This window comes from Chenopodium album, chromosome 4 (genome assembly GCF_948465745.1).
Source record: "Chenopodium album chromosome 4, dcCheAlbu1.1, whole genome shotgun sequence".
NCBI lineage: Eukaryota > Viridiplantae > Streptophyta > Magnoliopsida > Caryophyllales > Amaranthaceae > Chenopodium > Chenopodium album.
Window position 1 is genome coordinate 72,314,549 of NC_137837.1, and position 25,782 is coordinate 72,340,330.

The 25,782-nt window shown below is 33.6% G+C and overlaps 1 protein-coding gene across 1 annotated transcript; it reads right to left on the reverse strand.

Annotated features, from left to right (window-relative positions):
- Nucleotides 1–2,442: 2,442 nt before the first annotated feature.
- Nucleotides 2,443–4,425, reverse strand: LOC145628103 (uncharacterized). Its single transcript, XM_081680427.1, has one exon. It carries the CDS (start codon nt 4,423–4,425, stop codon nt 2,443–2,445), a length of 1,983 nt encoding a protein of 660 aa, XP_081536553.1.
- Nucleotides 4,426–25,782: the final 21,357 nt, after the last annotated feature.

Sequence of the window (25,782 nt, forward strand, 5' to 3'; positions counted from 1 at the left end):
AAGTCTTACTCCTAAAATAGCTATTTGTATATTTTATACATATAGGATGTACTTGAATAATATTTAAATATGGAGTTCCATATCTATATTGATATCTCTAGGCTGAAATTGCATGCTTTACATAATTTTTTTTTGTCCATGTGTGTAGTAAGTTTTTAAAAACAAAGACAGTAGCATAAATTTATAGAAGGATGAAATGTGTTAGTATGAGATGTAGTCCATGTGTAAGTACATAACTAATTTCCTGTATATATGTATTATTTTTTCCCCTTTTTTTGCTATGCCTTTTTCTTTGCATTCTTTTTTTTTATTACTAATCTTTCATCTGCCATGAATCTAGAATGTTCTGGGTAGCTAGTAAAGAGTAGCTTTTATACAGTGTTTGTGCTCTTGATTAGAAATCTTTGCGAAACCTTTACTATCTTACCTAGTTTTTAAATTTATGTTGTATGTTTTTTTCCCCTTCAAAATCTTTCTTTGTATTGTTGTTTCTTAAATCTAATTTTTCAAAGCTTATTAGCTTGTCACATGGGAAAGATTATTAGGGTACACTAATAATGAAATGACTTTTTTGTTAGAATACTTTCGAATGGCATATGATTGGTTCCATAAAATACGAAGACAAACATCTAAATAAATAATAAATATTACAACATTTCATTTTATCATTACAATTATAAAAAACCAACTGATCAGAAAGTATTGGTTGATCTACTGAACTATATATGTATGGTTAACATACATCTGACTTGATTCATACATTTGACTTGAGGCTTAAGCTGGATTATGATTCATACATATTATGGTTGAAGCCTCATACATATTAATTAAGCAAGTTATACACCAGACTTGAGGCCTCAATTCTCAGATAAGTCAGATGTACGAAATGCATCCACCAGACTTGATTCAGATATATTATGGTTGTACCTTTAGCAAGATATTCTTTAAGCACTGCAAAGATGAAAAAAAATGCACATTAGAAGATGTTAGCAATCTGATAAAGTTTCCCTAACTTCAAAATAATGGATTTAAAAGTTTTCCATATAGATAAATAACATACCATAATTTGAAGGTTAACTAGTATGCTAATTGATGAACTATGACATGCTCAAAAAAAGAACCTTTATTGCAAAATAGTATAGCCTGCAGTAGGAAACAAAAATTAAGTAAATTAGTAAAATTATTAAATCCATCCAAAAAAGTATAAAGCTAAGAAATGGAAAGGTATCACTCACTGATGTAGCTAGATGATGCCAGCCAAATGCAGAACATCATAGGATACTACATTTATGACATGAGCCAAACTTGGTTTATCAGCATTCATGTCAGTAATAACACTGACATTAGATGCTTGTCGAGCCCGAAAAAGCGCAACATATAGCTGGCCATGTGAAAAGCATGATCGTGGCAACTAACAACCTTGTTAAGTGTTTGCCCCTGAGCTTTGTTGATAGTCATTGAAAAGCTTAGCTTTAAGGGGAACTGTTTTCTCTGAAACTGAAAAGGATAAGCTGAGGATTATGATGGTCTTAGATTAATTCTTGGTATCAGTACATGCTCTCCTTTATTATGGACAACATCAATAACGCATTCAATGAGATATGGAAAGATTTTTTTGCATATCAGGAACGTTCCATTGCAAAGACCAGATGATGGCAGAATGTTACGCAGTAGGATAACATGACTATTGGGTTTCAATATAAGCTCATGAGGACTCATGCCACCAGGACAGAGCTTATTTAGAAATTCAATGGGGTATATGGAACAATAATCATAAATCATTGAATCATAACTCTTGTAGACCACAACTTCACCAGGGAACTTGTCTATCAATATATCATTTATAACATCAACGTCGTCATTGATTGGTGTTAGTATAGCTCTAATATATCATCGCTAAACGGAGGCATATCCATTTTTGGAAAAGCAACTGAAGTCAAACGCAGATCATGAGGTGTGGCAGCATAATAAGGCTGTATAATTTCTGATGGCAGCTGAACAAATGCATTTTCAGTATCCTGCAGCTCCCCATTTCCAAGTGCCAGCAAAAAAGTTGCATACACTGGATCATGCCTAGCTTGAATATTTTCAGTCAGCCTAAATTTCACTAATAGTGGCCATAGAGCAGAGCTAACCAAGCTAGCAGCAACTGCTTCGGTTTGTGTTTTTTTGGAGACAACAGGAAGAACATGTCTAAAATCTCCTCCAAAGACGATAATTTTACCTCCAAACAATAAGTGAGGATTACATATATCTTTAAGCAACTCATCAAGTGACTTAACATTTTCTTTTTTTGCCATCGAAGCCTCATCCCAAATGATGAGTGTTGTTTCTCTTAGTAGTGCAGCTAGACTACCTTGCTTGGGCACATTACATGCACGTGACTCAAGAGGATCGAGTGGAATGTTAAAGCGCAAATGTGTAGTTCTTCCAGAAGGAATATTAGATGATTCTATTCATGAGTCTTATCTCTGCATATAAAGCATTATATAAAAAGGTCTTGCTTGTTCCACCAGGACCATTTATGAAAAAAGCTCCAGGCACTTGCCTTGTAACATGATCCATTATCACATCAAATGCCTCTCGTAGAGCCTGATTCAATTGATTTTTGCATTCCAGACATTGTTCTGGTATTGGAGCATTCAATGCATCCTCTATGTCTTTTGTTATGCGTATTTCATCATCATCAGGTTCAACTAAATGGTCTAACCCATATTTAGCAAGAGAACTCCCCATTGATTCTAAGAACCACTCAACTGATTTAACAGTAAGATGCCTAAATTTTTGTGGATTAGAAGGATACTTATGCTTAAAATCTCCAGACAGAAAGGTATAATATTTCATCCAAAGAGAGACAAGATCGCTAGGCTGACAGAATATAAGCACAGTTGCAAAGAGCTTGCGAACTGCAAGTGGCATTTGAACATCACACCCTTCTTTCAAACATAAATCAACTGAATCATCTTCTTCTAATAACTTTAATTTAAGTGCAGCTTGATGAAAGGTGTAAAATACATGACCATTAACTGTACGCAGATCTTCAAATGACTTTGGACTCTTAACATTATGCAGCAATAATCTAAGAAAATACCTTTCTCCTTCTGAAGGTCCAACAAATGCCAACCTACCAATGACTATCTTCTTATTCTGTCTCTTATACCAATACTTGTCAGATGCATCCCAATGATAGTGCTCTGAAAACTCATTGTATAGTAATCCTGTTCCAGAAGGTAGTTTAGAATTCATTCGAAAGAACTCTGTAAGACAGGTCCTAGAACGCTTATCATCTGAAATCACTAATGTCAGCTGTTCATGAGGCCTAAGCTGGATTATTTGAGAATTGGGTAAATTTACAGGAAGAGGCAAAACTAGTGGATGCATTTCGTACATATCAAAACCAAAAAGACGCCAAGCGGCTTCACAGGGGGAAACCCATCGGCCTGATTGATATTGTTCTATTTCATCCTGGGCAGGCACAACATCTTTAGACTGAACAACATTGAAAGATATTCTGTCATGGCCTTTATATACATAGTTATATAAATACTTGACAGCCTCTATAGTAGAGCAAACTTCAACGTTTAAGTGACAGTCAAAATATGAAGAAAGATATGGATTATATGGAATTACCCATTTATTATCCATTACTATTTTTTGAACTGTAACAGTTTCTCTTGTGTCTTTTCTTCGATACATTGGATAACCATCACTGCTATTCCTTGTTTCATCGCATAACTGCTTTGGGTAACCATACTTACAACGACCACGACTTTCCTTGCGCTTCATGCAAGGACAATTTGGATCCAAATGACCACATGGACCATGCATCATGTGCTTGAGTATAACTTTCCTAAGATAGCTATTAGCAACATATGGTATTTCAGCACATACAAATTTATCAAAATCAAAAGGGCATTTGATTTTGTAGTCTTGCTTTAAAATGACTAAAAAATGAGCATGAGGTAAGCCTCTCTTCTGGAATTCAATGACATAGATCATTGCTGCAACCTCTCTAAATACGTTTTTCTTTTTTATCAGATGCTTTAAAGCAAGAACTTTTGCTCTAAAGATCCTTGCAACTATATCTGGTCTGTCTTGTGCTTTTTCTCCAACATCAAGTTCTTGTTTAATTTCAGGCCAATTAGCATTGTAAGTCATTGTAATGAAGAGATCAGGCTTACCAAACCTTTGAACTAATGACATTGCATTTAGGTACCTCTTTTTAAGGTCTTGAGGACCACCAATGAATGTTGGTGGTAAGATGACTTTACGACCCACATTTGCTGCACAGTTTTCTCCACAACTAATAGTATCTAGGATTCCTTGATAGAGATCTGCTCTTATAGTATGCTTATTTTTTCGAAAAAATCCAACCGTGTATTCTCCACTTTCACATACATGTCTACTATATACTGCTGAAAGCATCGACCTGCTCTTAGTAGCATGTTATTGGGCCTGCACTGAAGCTTGTACGCATAATATTCCCTAGCTAAAATGTTCCTATTTGTTTTTGAAGAACCTCAATTTGCACCTACAAATACAGATGTTGTGTTCTAGTTAAAAAGCAGAACAGAAATAGGGGATAACATAAAAATTTCTTGCCTTTTCTCAATAATCAAGGAAACATAGTGCACATACGTCTTGCCTCTTCTTCCAGTAACTCTTCAGTAGTATGAATACTACATGAAGCCACAAGATCAGGCTGTGATTGCAATTACTGAATTCCACCTCGAGACATTTTTTTTAAGCCTTGAGTCCATCCACAATCACCGTAAGGAAAAGGCAGTGGATATTGCAAAGGATCATAACAGCCATAATAATGCATAATTCTATGACATGATTTTTTTTTCCAGATAGATCACTCTGAGATGACTCATTTTCAAAAGTATCATTTTCAATTGAAGCATCTTTAGCTGAATCCCTTTCAGATGGATCCTTTTTTGCTGTTACCAGAATATGGGGATTTCTGCCTCACTAGAAGATGCATTCTCTGGCCATATGACATCAACTTCATCAGTGGAAGGAGCATTGTAGACGCGCTGATGTGGTACAGTTGTTTTGTTTATCAAAATTTGTGTAGACTCAGTGATTTGGATCTCTCTCAACGAACGAAAGAACCCCGCATAAGGATTTATTTTAGTAACTTCCATGAGAATAGCCAACACATCTTTTCTTAATTCTGGAAAACAACCTAGCCGTTTTTTAGCTTCAAGTTGTCCATCATAGAAATAAAGCTGCATATATTTGGGCCCTTCCTTTCCAGGAAGTAAATAGGGAATATAATGGTATAGCTGACCATGCAGCTTAAAAACATAGATCCCTTTTTTGGTTTTAGCATCGTATTTTCCACCTAATGATGTAGATGCAAACATGTTGTTATACAAGCGTATGTATTGCCTGAAATGCTTTGCATCTTCATCCATAGAAGTGAGGAGCCTCACAAGCTTTGCAGGGTAATCATTTGCAGCAATCTTAACTTCACCATCGCAACAACAGAAGTGAGGTGTTTCAAAGGCAAATTTGCGTGCCCTACACTTTAAACACTCAGTAAGAGAAGGAAGTTGGTAGGGCTCTGCAGGTAATTTCTTACCGATTGCTGCATCAGGGATCCATGCTCACCACAGTATGCCCATAAAACAGTCATATATGTATATACTGATTAACATGCATGATTGAAATGAAATGGTACAAAACTCAACATAAATTTAATTACTTGTAACTGGATGTCTAGTCTTGGGTATCTTTGCAGGTTTTGTGACAGGCTGAGCCTGTAACCTAGGAAAGCAAAAGCAATACAACATGTATGTGTCACTGTAGGTATTTCTGTGAGTATGAAAACCAAGTATTGCTAATGCTAACTGATCTGTAACCTTAATAAAACATGTCTACGTATGCATTAGTCTAAAGAAATTCACTTCTTTGTGTATATATACCTCTGCAATTCATCCTGAGATGCAGACTCTAAACTTTTAAGGCGCTTAGTGCGATATCCTTTTGAAGATGATGGTTCTCGTATCAAACGATCTGTAAGATCCTCATTCAAATAAAATGTTTAGAAAACTAAATTGCAAATTTAAATTAGCTATGAAATATCAAAGCTATGGTGCAGGACATACTCATATGTAAATAGCTGTATACCAACTATCAAGCTACAATTACTACTCTGTTGTGCAAATACTTAATTGTAAGTCCAAGAGTTGAATAGCTGCAGTACATCAATCCTGGTTCCATGGTATAACATGTCATGAGTAACTAACTAACATCAATAATAATAAAAGAATGGGCATACATAAAGACTGCATATTTTAGAGACCAAAAGATTAATTTCAACAGAATTCATACCAGAAAGGATTTAACCAACTCCATTACATTATTTCAGCAAATAAAATACATAAGTTTAGTTGTAGAACAGCTTATCACAAAAAAAAACCCTTACATAATGACACCTAGCATAGTCCTAACACCATACAAAAGCATATAAGATAGCCCTAACATAGTCTTAGTAGTATATCAGTAACTTAGCTCAATAAAAAAAGCAAAAAGAGCTAAGCAATACATCCGTAGCAGTACTAATTTCCAAATACACACTAAAGGCTCCTAATGCTTAACAAACTTTGCACGCTTAAAACAACCTTCTAAATCTTCTGGCACTGGGAACACCGAAACCATCTCATAATCAGAATCAGGAACAGGACTTGTTTCTGCATATATATGCCGCTGCAGGCATTTCTTAGGAGGTAAAAGAGGTGGAATAAATACAGGACCCTGAAACTCCTGTCCAAGAGGAGTAAGACAGTCTTGCTCAATAAGAACTGCGGAAGGCTCTAGCTGCTCCTTAATGCCTAACAATCGTTCCTTGACACCTAAATAGCTCTCCCTCTCTAAGGTACATAGGATGGCATCAAACCTAGCTGTCGTCACCTTATAATTAGCATCAATTATTACAAGGTTAAAGACATCAGCAAGGTAGTCCACAACCTTTCTAGCTAGGCTCTGCTTTGCTGCAGCTGCAATCCGGCAATAGTCACTAAATAGACATCGGAATCCTACTCCTTCTCTATGAGGCATAATAGTAAACCATGAAGTGAACTGACCAGGAGAATGCTCAATGGTTTCAATTGGAGTGCATTTTATATCAACAGTTCTAAAGATAGCCCTTAAAATCACAACAAAATCCACTACGACTTCTTGTGGTTGTTTTCAAGTCTAGAAGGAATATCTTCATACATACATATTTTAGGTTCATCTCTCTCAATGCGTTCCAGCTCCTCCTTCTTGAACCAAAACAACTGACCACAACGGTCATACATTTGTTTCCTTAAGTAGGTCACATCCTCAACAACTATATCATATTTTTTCATAAGATCATAGACAACCTTCCTAGAAGCCACTTCACATGACTCTTCTATACTCTTAGTATGACCCCCAATATAAACAGAAGCAATGGGACCGCAATCTGTTTTTATGATCACACAAGCAATGCTTCCAGGTTCATCAACAAACTGGTAATCTGGATCAGGGAAGTTCAAGTAACCGGTAATCTGCTTCAGAAGAGGACGGAAAGACATCACTACTTGCGTGGGTGGTAAGTCCATGACCTGTAAATAATTATAAGACAATCAGTCCGTTGCTGAAGCCATGAGTCTTATCAGAGATTTCTCTGATGTAGGTACTCTAAACATTCATTAGAAGCCTAATGCAAGTACTCTAAGAAGCCAAGTTGTTTTTCTAACCTATAGCAGCAAACCACCCTCTAACTGTATGATAGATTTCTATATACAACTTGAAAAAGGAACAGAAAGAACCAACAAGAAACACATGGAATATACACTATTTATAAATCATAGGCAGCTACAGAACTGCATAGCAAACCAATCATTATCTATGCTTAAAACAGGACACTTTTCAAAATAAATAAATCAAACAAAACACACACTACTTTTACCAATAAACTGCCTTACATCAACACTAAAAACAAGCACATATCTATAGTTCACATGATACCAAAAATAAAGTCTAACCATCATATGATCCATATTCTAAACAGAACACCCCCCCTCTAAACAAATAGCATATCAAATAGATTATGCTCTTCTCCAAACAACACATGACATTAAACCAGCAGCCCAAAAATCTGAACTAACGATCACATTCCATGACAACTAAAGGCCACATTTCATGACAAAATCACAAAGATCAAAATCTAAAACAGAAGAAAACAGATTTAAAAGGCTACCAATAACCATTATTTACAACACTCAGTCCATTAGCAAAGACAATCAAAATCACCTGACTTGTAAAAAAATAAACATGATTCTCTAAAACTCATTAAAAACAACCCATTAGATAGATTAAATTTAGAAAGACAGAAAATGATTCATGACACAAACTACATTCCATGAACAAAATACACAACATTATTCATCAACTCACCCAAGATAACAACTGACCAATGACTCATATTTCAAACAGAACACCCCTTCCCCCCTACCAAAAAAAAGCAAGTAAATTGAAATTAACCATTCTCATTGTTTATAACAATCAGTGCATAGACGAAGACAATCAAGAGCACTAATTCATAATAAACGAACATGATTCTCTAAAACTCATGAAAAATAGCCTATTTTATAGACCCAATTTAGAAAGCCAAACAACGGTCCAACACATAAACTCTACTACATGAACAGAAAACATAACATAGACAATACATACATCAATATACAAATTATAATGAAATATCTGGTTTGTCCTTGTCACAGTCCTGTAGTGTATGGAATTGTCATTTGTCACTGATAGTCATAGTTTCGGTCCATTAAATTCTTGGCAGTTCTTGGACGAACCATAACAATGCAATAATAAAAAAGATACATATGTAACAAACATATCCATCTCAAACAATTAATAAGATTTAAGTTACCTGAGCTTCCTTGTTTAGAACTATAATCACTTTAGCGTAAGCTCTAGAACACCAAAAGAAAAGAAGAAATTAGATGCAAAATAGCACGTGATAGACACACTATAAGAGGGTGAATCATATATATATCCAGTATAAGTACACACTCAAGGAATAAAGAAACATTTTCTAAATTCAAGCTTTATTAGCAGTCAAACAAACCAAAAAGTATCACACATGACATGAACCTTAAAACATGGAAGACCACATTTCTACAAGCAAAGTCTCATTGACTGGATTAACCAAACACTTCCTGTAGCAATTAATCTTTACAACACTAAGCTGCCCAACAACCAAGTGATAATCAATATTAAGCTAATTAATAGGCAATGAAGAAAAAAAGAAACCTGTAATACACAATAATCAGGAACCCAAAAAGAATTAATTTTAAAAATAACGCTTAAATAAAAAAGAAAAGAAAAAGAACAAATAAAAAACGACACCCAAAAAAGGAAACCAAAAAGAAATAAAGTGGGCACACAAATGCCCAATCCACGAAAGGCAAGCTGACTCGCACCAACCACAAGGCAGCAAAGCAAAACCCAAAAAAGTAAAAAAATTACAAAAGCAAACCAAAAAAAAAAAAAAAAGAAACAATGACATTTATGGATATGCACTGTAGATTTCAAACAGTAACTTTATTTGTGAGTTTTGAAAGGGTAGTGATGTTCACGTACTGTTTACGCATGTGAAAAGGCCTTATTTACATTAGCACTAGACCTGGTTATTGGGCGGATCGGGTCAGGGTTGGTGCGGGTCAATTGCGGGTCGGGTCAAAGAGGATCACCTTTTATAGCGGATCGGGCGAATGTGGGTCATGGGCCAATATCGAGTCGATAATGGACAAGCCAACAAAAGATCAATTTATATAAATCTTGAACAAAGTCATTATTAAGTTTTTTTTATTCAAACAAAGTCATTATTAAGTAAGTATATACGAATACAAATTTATGTATGTAATTATTTTTACATTATCAGTTTTGTTTGTCTATTAAATGAGAAAAACATTTTGGCCCTATATTAACTCTATCCAATAAGGGTCCAATCTGTTAAAGGCCTTATCTAATTGTTATTATGTGCACCATGGTGCACCTAGAAATAGATGCACCATGCCCAAATAAAAGCCCAGAAACTATATCAGCCCAAATAAACACCCAAATCAAAGGTGGACTAGGCCCAAACAATGTGTTTTATTTCGTGAAAAGCAATTAAATCCTCCTCATATTATTTTCTCTCTCTTCAAACTCCATGACCAGAGTTTTGTTTGGCTCCATGTACCATCTTCACCGTTTTCATACAATCATACTCTACCATTTTCTCTCTCCTCACTTGCAATTTCATCTATGGATATTTCATGTTCGAGAAGAAGTAAACTCACAACACGAATCCTCACCAAAAAGGTAAAATTAAAATGGATTTTTTTTTGTCTTTTATTTCGTAATATTCAACCATTAATTAATTCTCTAAGTAGTTCTCTCTCTCTCCCCCCCCCCCCCCTCTCTCTCTCTCTCTCTCTCTCTCTCTCTCTCTCTTTTAATGTACAAAATTGAATCTCCTCGTCAATATGTAAATATAATTTTTTGTTTTTTTATTTATATTCTGCCACTATTGATTAATATCCCTTTTTTTATGTAGAAAAATTTTGAATTTATTTTTAAAGTATATCAATGTTCAAAACTTATACTCTTGTGTTTATTTCTATGAAGAATTAAGATATTTAAAAGTAATTGTATGGTATTATTATACATATTGTATTTGACTTCTTAATTAATTCAAATAATCTACCCATTCGTCATTAATTTTCCTTCGATGTTCACATTTATTGTATTCATGTTCATTTTTAATATAGTACATGGTTAAAAGTTTTCATTCATCTTCAATTTCGTTCAAAATACTTATGTTCATAAATTAACCTCAATGTTCAGAAATATTGCTCTCCTGTTCATTTTCATTAATTCGTATAGTAAATGGCCAAAGTTTATTTTCATGATTTTCACTTCTAAGTTGATTGAAATATTATACCCATTGTTCATTAAGTGTCCTTTTGATGTTCACATTCATTGTCTACATGTTCAATTTTAATATACTACATGGTCAAAGGTTTATTTTCTTTCATCTTGAATTTTGTTCAAAATACTTATGTTCATAAATTATAACTCTAATGTTCATATAAATTGTACTCATGTTCATTTTCAATATAATAAATGGCCAAAAAATTATTTTCATTTTTTTTCATGTTCATTTTTTTATACTTAATGTTCAGTAAGTTAGTATTTTATGTTCATTTAATTTACCACTTGCTTATAAGCTAATTCTAAGATTATTACTTTGTAATTTTTGTTTAGTCGGGCAAAAATGATGGGAATAAGCCAAAGGATCGAAATGATCTAGGGGAGAGTGATAGGTCATCATTGTCCCTCCATTGTTGCATTATTCATTCATTATCAACGGAAGATATCAAAATCACACACATCACGAATCAATGGTCCATGATGAAGAAATATGAAGGGATATATGGTAAAGGAGATTAGTTCTTTTTTGGATAAGTATATTTTGGATAAATAGTAATTTGTTAGTATTTCCTAATTCTTTTATTGAATGTTCACGTTTATTATGATCATGTTCATGTTTATTATTACTCATGTTAATATTCTATACAATGTAAAAGATTTATTTTCATTCTTTCATGTTTTAACATTATTATGCTCACTTCAAATAACAAAATGTTCATATTTAAATTAAATTTTTTACATATATATAATAAATGGTACATGATTCATCAGCCAAAGCATTATATACATTTTTTTTAATAAATATTGTATTGTGTGTTCATAAGAGTAAATTATCATGTTCAATAACAAATGTTCTAAGCAAAACATAATATATATGTTCAGATATATAACTATAATGCTCAAATATCAAACTCAAATGTTCATAAGAAACATATAACATGCTCAAATATCTAACTTGGTATATATGTTTAGAGTTAGATATTTATAATATTAATTATTCATAAATCCGAAACAAATGTTCAAAAACAAAATATCAAATGTTCAAGTATATAGCAAAATTGTTCAAAACATATAACACAACAACAAAAGTCATTAGTATTGTATCACATGTTCAGATATATAACACAATTGTTCAAAATTCAAATAAATGTATCAATAACAAATATCCAACTTATAAAAAAGCACAATATACATTCATAAGGAATAATGTAACATTTGTTCATATTTCAAATAATATTCATAATTACTATATGTTTATAACTTAGGTTCATATAACTAAGAACAATGTTCATAATAAATCTGAAGGGTGTTCAGATATTTAACTTAAAATAATTATAATACTTAAAAATGTAAATTTGAATTACATAATAAGTAATTACATATTCAAATATTATGGACAAAAAGATCATAATAAAATGCTATTTCCAAATTTTCATTTTTTTGTTATGTGACAATATTTCATAATATTTTCATTCAACATATACGAAGTTAAAATATTCATAATAAAAAGAGAAAATGATCCTATACATATGAACTAGTAAAAAAAAAATTCAACTATTAAATTATATTAAAAATTGTGTAATTGATTTTTTTTTTTTGAAATTAAAGAGTGTAATCGGTTTCTTAAATCAAGCTAAGACACATTAAAGATATACTTAAAATACTTTATTATTCTCTCTCTCCAAGTTGGACAACATGAATAAAGTCAAAGACATAGGGCCTGTTCTCATACGTTTATTTTCAGTTCAGTTCAGTTCAGTTCAGTTCAGCTCCAATCAGTTCAGTTCAGTTCAGTTCAGTTCAGTTCAGCTCCAATCAGTTCAGTTCAGTTCAACTGAGTTCAGTTTATGTCTAATGATATTGCTAATGATATAAAGTCAGATTTCATTCTTTTACGCTCTTATTACAACGACGACAATAATAATAATAATAATAATAATAATAATAATAATAATAATAATAATAATAATAATAATAACATTTAATAATAATAATAATAATAACATTTAATAATAATAATAATAATAATAATATTTAATAGTAATAATAATAATAATATTTAATAGTAATAATAATAATAATAATAATAATAATAATAATAATAACATTTAATAATAATAATAATAATAATAATAATAATAATAACATTTAATAATAATAATAATAATAATAATAATAATAATAATAATAATAATAATAATAATAATAATAATAATAATAATAATAATAATAATATTGATACAATTCATTGTTCCTATTTATTATTATACACATATGTATAATAATAAATAATCAAAGATCACTAATCCGTAGTTAAAAATCAATAATTAATAAGTTCAGTTCAGTTCAGTTCAGTTCAGCTCAGTTCAGTTCAGCTCAGCTCAGTTCAGTTCAGTTCAGTTCAGTTCAGCTGAGTTCAGTCTATGAGAACAGACCCATATTCTCCTTCATTATCTATTTTTTTTCTTTTTTTTTTAGGAAAACTATTTTATTTTTTCTTGAATCAAGCTCATATAGCCAAAATCCAACGCCAATCTATTTGTCAATTCAACATCTCAAGTCTCACATATTCCAAAATCTTCTTCAAACAAAACCAGTAATTGCTATGTTTTGCCGCTCGATTCTATTTCACCCATCAAATTTTCTGTTATGGCGGAGGTAGATTCCGGTGGGATTCTGATCAAAAAGCCAATTGAAGTCAAGAAGCAGTTACAATCGGCAACGTAGAGGTGGTAAGTTTTGGTTGATGGTGGTCCTTCACTCCATGAGCTCTGAGTACGATTGTCTGAGTATGAATTAGTGAGAAGGAGTAAAACGGTGTAGTTTAGTGCTGGACCACACAGAAATAGATGCAGCAGGGTGCATCTTATAATTTGCAGGCCTTATCTATTTAAAGCCCTTTAAGCTTGACTTTGAGCTTATTATTATTGGGCTACCTTACCCAATAACCAGTTCTATTTACTAATTAGCACTAACAACGCAAATTGGAAGAAAATATTGTACTTTGTATATATTTCCTCTTAAAAAAAGAAATATCAAATACTCTTTTCCTTCTATTATGTTCTGTTTAGGTAGAAACGCAATATAATGCAATATAGTATGCGGGTAAAGTATAATAATACGGAGTAGAATATATAAAGCAAAATGAATCGAATAAATTTAAAAGGGGCGTAAGTGTAAAACAAGCAAGAACGGAGGGATTGACTAAATTGTATAAATATAAATCCTTGATTTGGGTGTACCGTATCAAATTTGTTTCCAATAGTAGTTAATTTCTATGATTATTAGTTTATTACACACCAAAAATAAAAATAAAAAAACAAAAAGGAAAATCAAAGTGGACAATCTACATTATCGTTCCTTCAATACAATTGACGACCGATAGAACATAGAAGGTTTACCAAATTAAATTACATACTCTTTATACGAGTATTGAATATCTCATTTTAATAAAAGGTAATTTTAAATATCTTCTTAAAGGCAATATTGATTATTGAATATCTTAACAGATATACTCTTAATAAGGAAATATTAAACATATTGATATAAATCCTTGATTTCGTATCAAATTTGATTCTAGTATATGATTTCCAAAAATCAAATAAAAAGTAATCATGGATACATTATGCTCAAGTATTTAAGGACCTTCAGTCATTAGCAATTTCAATTAACCTCTCAAATAATATAGTGATTAAAGCTATTGCATTAACCTAGAAAAAAAAAACCTTTATTTTTTCAATATGTCCGGAAAGACAGTTTTAGTTGCTCTATTTTTGGTGCTAGTGTTGGTGTCTATGCCCAACGGTGAGTGCAAATCTATGCCCAACGGTGAGTTCAAATGTCACAAATTTATGTAATTATGTATGTAGAATTAATGTATATATGCAATGGTTTTTTAGTTTATATTCCTCTAATATTGAGCCATGAAGGCTAATAATGCGATTGTTGTGTGCTTAGATTTACGAATTTCGAGTATTATTATTCTTTCATAAATCGAAATATTAATTTAAAATTTTATCACAAAAAGTAGGATCATAGTAATTATTACTTCGTATGTATTAAAAAGTTGTAATATCCCATTTTAAAATACTAGTACTGTACTACTTGTAATAGTTTGACTATTGGATTATTCATACTTTAATATTGACTATGCTTTTTTTTTAGAAAAAAATTGACTATGTTTACTACACTACTCCGTAATATATAGTAGTATATAAAATTAATATGTTTTTTTTTTGGTGCATATAAAATTAATATGTAATTGTATAATATGTTGTTAAATAATACTCATGTGATATACTTTTCACATACTTGATATATTTAAGGTTAAACTTGTACAACACTACCTTTTATATATATATAGTTGAATGTATATAGAGGTAGGTGCATCTAAGCAGAGCTTTTTCATACTTATTTGATATTTTTTTTTTTACTCATATTAAGATTTTTTGAAAATAAACTAGAAAATACCCTAACTTGTGTGATTTTTATTTCGATTTCTTAACATGTCAACAATGCAACAAAAAAACAAATTCTTATTGTTATTATATTCAGAGACACTATTGGTGAATTATTTTAGGTAAACATTTCTTTATTTACTAAATTCTAAATTTTGGATGCATTTTATACAGGTGGGCATAGCGGAAGCGAACCCAATACACCTTGTTTAGGTGAACCTTGTGAGAACTGCGAGAGTAAATGCCGTTCCCATGGCTTCTCTGGTGGACATTGTCTAGATAGACAATGTTGTTGTACACCTTAGGGCATGTTCACCATTAAATAAAGATTATGAATGAGTCATTAAATAAAGATTATGAATGAGTTATTTGGCGTCTACCTTATTTAGAGCGTGTTTACCATTCAGATCGATTTTGATAGTACTCGTAATTTCTTTATGTATGTTACGTTTTTATTTTTTTGATTGACCAACCACTATAACTCTATAAGTCTATAAACATTGAAATTCTTATCGTTTGGGATCAAATGTTAGATGACGTATTGGCTTAAATTCAAATATCAAATATCAATAATTTATACTCATATAGTCATATCGATCTAATTGAACAAATTTGTGGTTCAAATTTTACATATAGGAAGTCATAAAAGTTAAAATTCAACAAATAGTTGGGTGAGAAGTTCCGAGGCCAAGAGATGGCAAAACAATTGCTTTATTTTATTACTCACTTTGGTGGATGGCAAAACCGCAAAACTTCGACTTTCTACAATGTTGTGCCTTCAATCATTTTGGAAAAAAAAAAGTATGAGAGAGTTCTAAATGAATAATGCGAAGATATTTATATCCTTTAAAATATTTGTTTATATAGTTTCTTATTTATAAATTTAAGAAGCTCTTTTTTATTAAATATAAAAATGTTTGTTTACGTATTAGGTTTCATTTATAAGTTTAAGAAGTTTTTTTTATTTTTTTAAATACATTTTCCTTTTTCCTAATAAGTACTTAGTAAATTAGCCTTAAGAAAAATAAAAAAGTTTCGAAGAATATTGTATGGTTATAACATCTAACACATTTATTGTCTAAATGCAAATAATTATAATAATATATCATGCAAATTCATTAGGGCCAATTGTAAATACTTCCTTTGTTTTTTAATTGATACATCTCTTACATTTGCCAATGCACAAATTTAATCAATAATATCTTTAATTGACAATAAGGAAAAAAATATAAAAAGTTGAAAATATACATTGTGATGAATTTAACAAAATCCCACTATATTTTTTTCATATATAAATCATAAAACATGGTCAAAGAAAGATGTGTGAATAGTGCTAAAGTCAAAACGTGTCAACTAATAAAAAACGGAGTTAGTACTTTTTTTTTCAAAGACTATCCATAATGAGCATCACGCGCGTTAGAATCCCTTGTTAGTCCCCTTCCACTTCACCTTATTTTTGTTGAACTGAAATTATTTTACTGATTCGAAATTATTTTTGCTGAACTAAAATTATATTTACTGAACTGAAATTAATTTTATTGAACTAAAATTATTTTTGCTGAATTGAAATTAACTTTATTGATTTTCTATTATATTACTTCTTTAAAGTTACTGAATTTTACTGAACTGAATCCATGGCTGAATGGTTAAAGTGTCCAACTCTTTATTGAACTGAAAATATTTTTACTGAATAGAAATTATTTTTAATTTAATATTATAGTGTCAAAGTTTAGTGCAAAAAATTAGTTATCCAGGAGCAATAGATAATTGTTCTTGTCTCCAACATTTCATCATGTTGGATGGGGATAGGACTAATAGCTAGTTTTATGAATAATTTAAACAAAAAGAATATGTAAAGCCGAAGAGGTAGTAAAAAAAAAAAACAAACAAAAAAAAAAACACAACATAGAAGATATATTAATTAAAAGATTATCCTTACATCGAAAATATTACAAGAAAATATGATGAAGTTAACCCCAAGAACACTTCCCAGAACAAAGAGCCAACAGTTCAAAATAGAAACCAAGAGGTAATTATACATAGATAGATAGCAAAGCCATACATAGGCAACACTAATTGAACATCTAAGCTGAAGGAAGTAGAAGACATCAAATAGCAGCAGTAGAAATGCCCATCTCCCTTTCATAAGGGTCTATCACACAGTCTGGAACGGTATAGTAAGTCCTATGGCCTATAGCCATATCATTTCCAACTTCCGCAAGCTTATGAGCAATGACATTGAGATCTCTACGAACATGCTTAATCTCCACCTCCTCGAGCTTCCTAATGCTGTTAGCAATATCGTTGATAGTAGCCGCAAGAGGATGATGAATGATGGGATCTAAGGTGTCGAATATCACCTTAATGGAAATGGCATCAGTGAACAACTCCACCTTCTTCACCCCAAAGGTATCCGAAGAGGTAGTAATCTAAGAATAATGTTACTCCGTCTTGAATAACTATAAACTTTAATTAATTAACTGGTGTGTGGCCCAGGTGATGCCCCCGAGTTTCTAGTTTGTAATTCTTTAATTTGATAATTATGTTTTATGTTTGTATAGTTAGTGTGTGGTTTGGGCGTTCTCTCGGATGTTATTATTTTAATTATTTTTACCTCATACAATATGTATTTATTTTCTAATTTTGTGAAATATAAATAAAAAATATGACTTCTAATTTACTAAATATATTAAATGGAGGTAATGGGTTTGATTCTCGCTCAAAGCATAATTTATTTTGTTAAATAAAGTGGCAAACTTATGTGGCGCATAAGGACCTGTTCACTTCAGCTTAATTTCAGTTCAGTTCAGTTTAGTTCAATTCAGTTCAGTTCCTAATTAATTTCCTTCTCTCATAAAATATTCATTTCCTGGTGACATGGCATTGTGCAAATACTTTAAAGAGTGTCATGTGGCATCGTTCCTTTAAAATAAACGTTTTTTAATATATAGTACAGATTTGAAGGGGTTTAATGGGCAACGTATCCATTGAACAATCACTAATACACGCTCGGCTCAACGGGCATGCCTCTACTCTATATTGTACTTTTTTTTAAGGGCTGCATAAAAGCATTTAATATACTTTCTTTTTTAGTATTAAGCTAAGTTAGAGAATTTATCGGCAATTCACGTGTAAATTGGTATAATAAATGTTAATTTAATGTCTATCCTTTCCTTTTAGCTTCTTATATATGCACCCCTGGACTTATTAATTATCTTATTAGGCGTGATTTCAAGTACAAATTCCCTTTAAGCCTGCATAAAAAGCGTGATCAAGCAATAACGACAATATACATCAAGCAACATAATGATCATCATATTAACAATAAAGCTTAATAACAATAGCAAGATCCTAGGCATGATACTAAGAAGATTAATAACAAATCCTAGCATGTCACTAAACAATAAAGATCAAAGCTTTATCCCTAACATGATACTAACATGATATTAGAAATAAGAAGCACCCTAAACATGATACTAGAAAGCAATAAAAACATCCTAACATGATACTAGGAATTAATAAAAACATCCTAACATGATACTAGGAATTAATAAAATTTAAACATGCTTTCTACAAGAATAGAGTAATAACAATACTCACTTTGATGCCTCGTACCTCTTTCTAATAACAAAATACACGCGTTAGTAAACTTCAATAAAATATTAAAAAAAACAATTAAATTAAATAATTGAAATAGAGATTTGGGACCAAACCCTCAGAAAGTATCAATCTTTCACGTCTAGGGAGAAGGCACCTTCGAACTTGGCTAGGTGTGTCTAGAACTTGTGTATGCGGAATTGTGTTTTGTAAAAAAACTAGTTTAGAAAAGCTAGAGGGAGAAAGAATAAGCTATATTGCTTAAGAGAGAGATGAGAAAATTAGAGAATTCTGGGTGATTGTTGATCAAGCTTGTTGATGATTGAAAACGGAGGTCAAGGACCCTATTTATAGAAAAATAGTCCGGAAACCGATAGAAAAGAAATCAAGTTCCATTCGGAATAAAAGATCTCCTGTCGCCAGACGACAGGAGTTAGCGCCAGACGACAGGCACCAGCGCCAGGCGCTAGGCTTATCGCCTTGCGCTGAGTCAGAAATAAAACGCGCTTTTCATGCGGAATCCTCCTCTTAATATGATTAAGCAGCAAATTCCGTGTTTATCAAATTAAAATCGAATTTATGATAAAACTCTTATTTTTATTCCAAGTAAAACTCTTTTTAAAGATATAATTATTAATCCTAACTCTATTAGAATTTAAAAGAACCTTCTAGATTATTCTAGAAGACTATAATCAATCTTAATTGCTTTTGGAATAATAATTAATTATAGGCCCTCCTCTAGATCATTGGACCGTATATAAGAACCAAATCGGGCCCAATGTAGTATTTTGGTCATAACTTCCTCATTATTCATTGGAATTGGGCTTATAATATATCGTTGGAAAGGTCTTTTCAAGCCCCATCCAACTACACTATTATTGGACCCTTATCATGGACCAAACTAAATTGGACTAACTTCATAAATAGAGTGGATTTTCGAAAACAGAAAGAAAGAAATCTAATAAAAATAACCGCATCACTAGACTTTAACACTTTCACTTCGTTCGATAATCAATGAGGTGAAAGATATTCATCACTGAGTTTGATTTTTGGGGAGACACATTTGGGTGTCTACAAGTATGAAGCTAGATGACACACGTTGGGCGTATCGAACCGCATTCAAGACACCAATTGGTACCTCTCCTTATAGACTAGTGTACGGCAGGACATGTCATCTTCCCGTGGAATTGGAGCACAAAGCTTTTTGGGCAATCAAGGAGCTTAATATGGATTCTAAGTTCGCGGGGGAGAAAAGACTTCTCCAAATCAATGAGTTGGATGATGAGTTTAGATTGTCGGCATATGATAGTGCACGAATTTACAAGGAGAAAACCAAGTAGTGACACTACAAGAAGATCCTACCAAGAGAGTTCATGCCGAGTGACAAGGTTCTACTATTTAATTAAAGACTAAAGCTTTTCCCAGGAAAACTAAAGTCTAGGTGGTCGGGTCCCTTTACTGTCACTAAGGTGAATAAATTTGGTTCGGTTGAGCTAGTGAATGAAAAAGATGAAGAATTCAAGGTCAATGGTCAACGATTAAAGGTGTACCATGAAGGAGCTATCATTGGAGTAGTGGAGGAAATCCACCTAACTCCACTCTCATCTTAGAGCTAAGTTATAATGGTCGTGCGAGACCTTTATAAACCAGCGCTTTACGGGAGGCAACCCGTATTTCTCGCTTTCTAGATTAGTTTTTCTTTATTTCTTTTTAGAGTGGTGAGGAGAGTGCAAATATTACCTATTTAAAGTGAGTTGTGCAGGTTTTGAGCTATCAAGTAGGGGGACTTAAATAGAAAAAGTTGGAAAATGCATGTTCCGAACTGGGCAGAAGCTCGATCGGGCAGAGCTCGTCCGATAGGGTTTGCCCGACAGGGCGCGCAAGTGGAGGTCGAAATTGAGCTTTTTCTAGCTTGATCGAACAAGGTGGCCCGACCGGGCGCGAAAGTGAAGTAATTTTGAGCTGCTATTTCGCCCGATCAGGCAAAGTTTGCCCGACCGGACGCGCAAGAAGACGAAAGATTTGATGCAAAATCACCCGAACAGGCGGCAAAAATGGAGAAATCGAGTGATCTTAAAAGATTTCTCGGGCAACACTTGCCCGATCGGGTGAACTCGATCGGGCGCGCACGTAATATTCCAGAATAGCAGATATTCGCCCGATCGGGCGCACCTATTTTTACCCGGATTATATTTACCCTTTCTCCTCTTTTCTTTTTTCTTTCTTCTTTCTTTCATCTCTTTCATTTCACTTTCTCTCTCTAACCTCCATTTTTACACCTTCAAACTCAACTTCCATCCAAGATCTTCTCAAATTCTCTCATCAAAACTCAAAATTTTTACCATATTCTTGATCCTCTCACCTTCCTCTACATTCTCCACCTAATTTCTCCTTGTTTTCTCACATTTTTAGGAAACCCTAGAGACAGAAAATCTCAATTTCTTCAAGAAAAATCATACCAATGGCTTCTAAGAGATCAAGGAACCAAAGAGGAGAGCAATCTCGGCAACAATCAACACCAACGTTTGACTCGGAGCTTCAAATTCTGGGGTGGAGCGAGGTGGTGGTCACGAGCCAAGAACCTCGTCTCTAGGCAGGTAATTGCTACTATACCCGTTTTGTTCACCATCCTACTTTAATTAGTGTTGGTAAACAAGTAGAGAAATTATTCAAAGGAATTGACATGTCTAGCTTGTTTAACTTGCATTGTGATACTTATGATTATTTAACGTTATAATTCATCTCTACTTTTAGCTTAATTAAGTCCAGTTCAAGTGTGTATCATGTTCAATTTCGTTTGCTTAATAATGATGTGAGACTATCTTTAAAGGACGTAAAATTTTTTACTTGAAATCCGAAAAATCAATTGAACCACCTCAGGATTTTTGTGTCGAGGTTTATTTGGCCCTTACGAGGGAGGTTTTGGAAAACCTCCAACATGCTAAGGGGACCATTATCCACCATCCTGTACCAAAATTTTGGCAAAGATTTGTTGGTCTCACCATCTTTGGGAGGCATGAACTAGCTAGCGTTAGGAGGGATAAGTTAGAGTTGTTAGCTCCTATTTGATTACCAAATGTGGGAAGTTAAACATCCCCCTTAGGATGACCCAACACTTCCAACGTAGTGTTAGGGCAGCCGAGACCTCGAGGGCTAGGACTCCTATCTATTTTGGTGGATTAGTAACCCACATTGTGGTTAAATTGATGGGTTTTACGCCTAATGACCATAGGAGAATGGACGGCCCTACCTTAATGGACCTTAGCTATTTAGGAAGCCTTAATTGGATCTGACCTACCAATAGTGTAAGTCGGCCCGATGAGGTGTGGTGGATTATTCATAGGGAGTCGGGTAGAAGAGAACAAGCCTTCAAATTGCCTAACCCCGCCTTAACTAAATTTGATAAGGGCAAGACCACCTACACCTTCGAGTTAGGCAATGAAGGAGAAGCTCAAGAGGTGATATGTCTATTTTATATAGTATTTTATCCCCCGTCCCACGGTCAAATATATGCATATTTGAGCTCTTCGGAGCTACTTTTAGTACTAATGTGTGGTTTCAAGTGTTTTGTAGAGTTGGCATTTGTTTTGTAGGAATTTCTCGGATTTGTCAGTGAGTTTTCCGGCCACTATGAGATATTGGAGCTTGTAGCACATTCATGACCGTTGTTTGTAGCCCAAGACCGATCATATCGGTGAATAAGGGCTCGGTTTGTGGAATTGGTCCGAACTATGGACCAAGGAAGACAAGGTTTGGGCCTCTTATGAGTTGAAGCCCAAAGAAATGAAGAAAAGGAAGCTACGGCTAAAAAAGACCGAGCCCGATCGGGCGGCCTATGGCCCAATCGGGCGAGTGCCCAGATTATGAAGACGGAGCAAAATGGTGGGCCCGATCGGCCGGTGCCTCACCCGATCGGGCGCGTGTTTCTGCAGGAAATTTTAGCGTTGTTTTACTTTGGTTAAGCTTAGGATTTGTTAGCTTAGTATAAATACGCTTTTGTTAAGCGAGTTTAGCATTCTCTCTCTCTCTCTTATTCTCTCTTAACTCTCTTTCTCTCTCTAACTTTTCTCTCTCTTCCTCTTAATTAAACTCTTAGTATTATTTTCTCTCTTGTTTTCTCTCTCTACAACTCTTGGTTTAATTCTATCCTCTATTTCCCTTAACTTTGGTAACAATTTCTTCTCTATTCTTTTTAGTAATTTAATCTCTTTCTTTCATCATGACTTGTTTAATTGCTTTGATTAGTTTAGATTTAATTATGTGCGAGTAGTTTTCTTTCTAGGGTCTGTGGGGATCCATAAATAATATGAAGGGGTAATTTATTATTGTTGATTGTCAATGCTTGATTAATTTCCTATTGATTGATTTAATGCTATGTAACTAGATTTGCGCAGGTCTTTTATGTATGAGTTTAGCAATATTGATTTGAGATTCGAGAGATGAGAATTGATATTTAGGCTTAGTTTCAATAGGCAGATTAATTTATAAGTGGTTAAGTCGAGATTCGAGAGATGAGATTTAATACCGGTAAATTAACTCTGTGATTGTAATACGTAGAGAAAGCCCTTTATGATTTGATTAATTGATGCATTGATGATTGATTATTATGTTTTACCCTGGAATATTATTTATTGGTGAACATATGCCCTAGGTTTTTTATTCATTGATTTCTTTCTCTTTACCCTCACCCTTCGTAGTTTAGTTTCCTTTTAATAATAATAATTTGTTACTTAATAATTTAGATTGCTTTAATTAATTAGGAATAAAAAGACCTGTTTCCTTGTGGTTCGACCCTACTTCCCTATCTACTTTAGCTAGAGGATTTAGGAATTACTTTTGATTAGGTGATATGACTTTAGCCTGTCAAAATTTGATTATGAAGATCAAACAACAAAACCACCATTGATTGAACAAAGCAATAAAGAGGAGAGAGAGTGAGAAATGCTCATTGATTGATTATGAAGATCTTCAATACAATTGTCACCATTGAATCTTCAATCTCACAAACCACCACTGAAATTCGGCCGCGCCCGCGGAGGAGAACAGAGCACCACCAAGCCCGCTCCCGCGAGGGCAATCTGCTCGAAAATGGGCTGGAAAAGGTGCAGTACCCCACACCCACGGCCAGCCAGCTGGCGCCCGTGGCAACAAGGCCCGCGCCCGCGGCTGCTGGGTGCGCGGTTGTGCTGCTACGCAAGACAACTCGGGTTGTGCTGCTACGCGCTAGATGCTCAGCTGCTCGGGTTGTGTTGCTGCGCGTGGCAGCTTGGGCAGCATGCTCGGGGCCGCTTCTTGGTGCTCGTGCTTGCGGAGCTTGCTTGGTTGCTTGACTTGCATGCTTGAATTCCTGAACTTGGCTCCGTGAACTTCCTTGAATGCGCTTGAGCTTCCTCCTTGATAATTAAATCCCGGGAAACTCGACACACCTACAAAACAAGTCAAAGAAACGGAGAAGCGAGAGAAATAGCCGAGAAATGAATAAAATAATAAGAGTAAAGGCAGGCTAAATTTTTGAATTTGGTGGTATACATAATTTGTGAAGCAAATTAGGGCGATCAATCCTCAACACCATAATCAAGCTATCACCAAACCAAAACACCAACACCCCCAAGCTTATTCAAAGCATAGAATCACAAATATATACACAAAAAGCGTAAGAACGCTTCCCCCTAAGCTTAAATGGAGCATTGTCCTCAATGCTCTAAATAGGGAGAAGTAACTCACATCAAAATATTTTTGCATTTTCCTCATTTTGCATTTTTTTTTTCATTTTTTTCATTATTGCTTTGTCCTTGCCTCTTTTAACTATGGACGGCTTTTACAACTTTGCACTTGCTTTGTCCTTGCCTTTTTTAACTTTGGACGGCTTTTTTCATTTATTCATTTGCCATTATTCACACAAAAATCACATCATAAACTTGCTTTCAAGAGAACCAAATATCCAAACTCTTCCATCACAAACTCCAACAATAATGATCAATTGCTTCACAAAAACCAAGAATGGAAACAAAAATGAAACAAAAGGCTCAAGATCTAAAGATGTGGCTTGAAAAGAAGGGGTAAGGCTCAAAGGTAGCAAGAAGGCAAATGTAAACCCAAAAATCCAAAAATGATGAAAACTATCCTAGAAAAGGAAAAATTACCACCCCGAAAAGATGCCTTTGTCCTCCCTAGATGGCTCGGTCTCGGTCTTGAGAACTATAAGTCAAGATTCTAGATTAGGTCCGCAATAGTCAAGGATCCATGCCGCTCATGCAAGTAAATGTTGAAGGATTGAAAAAGTAAACCTCACATGGATGTAGCAAAAACTCACTATTGGTGTCAAATCAACTATAGGAAGCAACTACCAACATGCCACAAACAAGTAGAATCGGGTTTCATGGTCCCTCTAGTTCTTGAACTACCTTAGCATGCTATATCCTAGAATCAACAAAGCATACTCTCAAACCATGCATACCACTACCACTTAGGAAGAAAAGCATTCAATTATACAAGTCCAAATGTTATTATGTCCAAAGCAAGAACAAAACAAAACACAATGCCAATTTGCCTTGATAGAAACAAAATCTTTTTGGAGTTTTTTCAAAATAAAAGAACGTGGAAAAACATATACAAAGGTGCAAGGCATATATGAATCAACATCCCACCAACCATGATAGAATACCCTTCCCCAAGCTTGAATGAGACAATACACTCAAACATAAATCATAGAATCCATGGGAGGGGAAAAAGAAAGAAATGAATCCAACAAACCAACACATGT

Bases quoted from the DNA above. Each gene is read 5' to 3' on its own strand.
- LOC145628103 (XM_081680427.1), bottom strand. From the start codon at position 4,425: ATGCTTTCAGCAGTATATAGTAGACATGTATGTGAAAGTGGAGAATAC.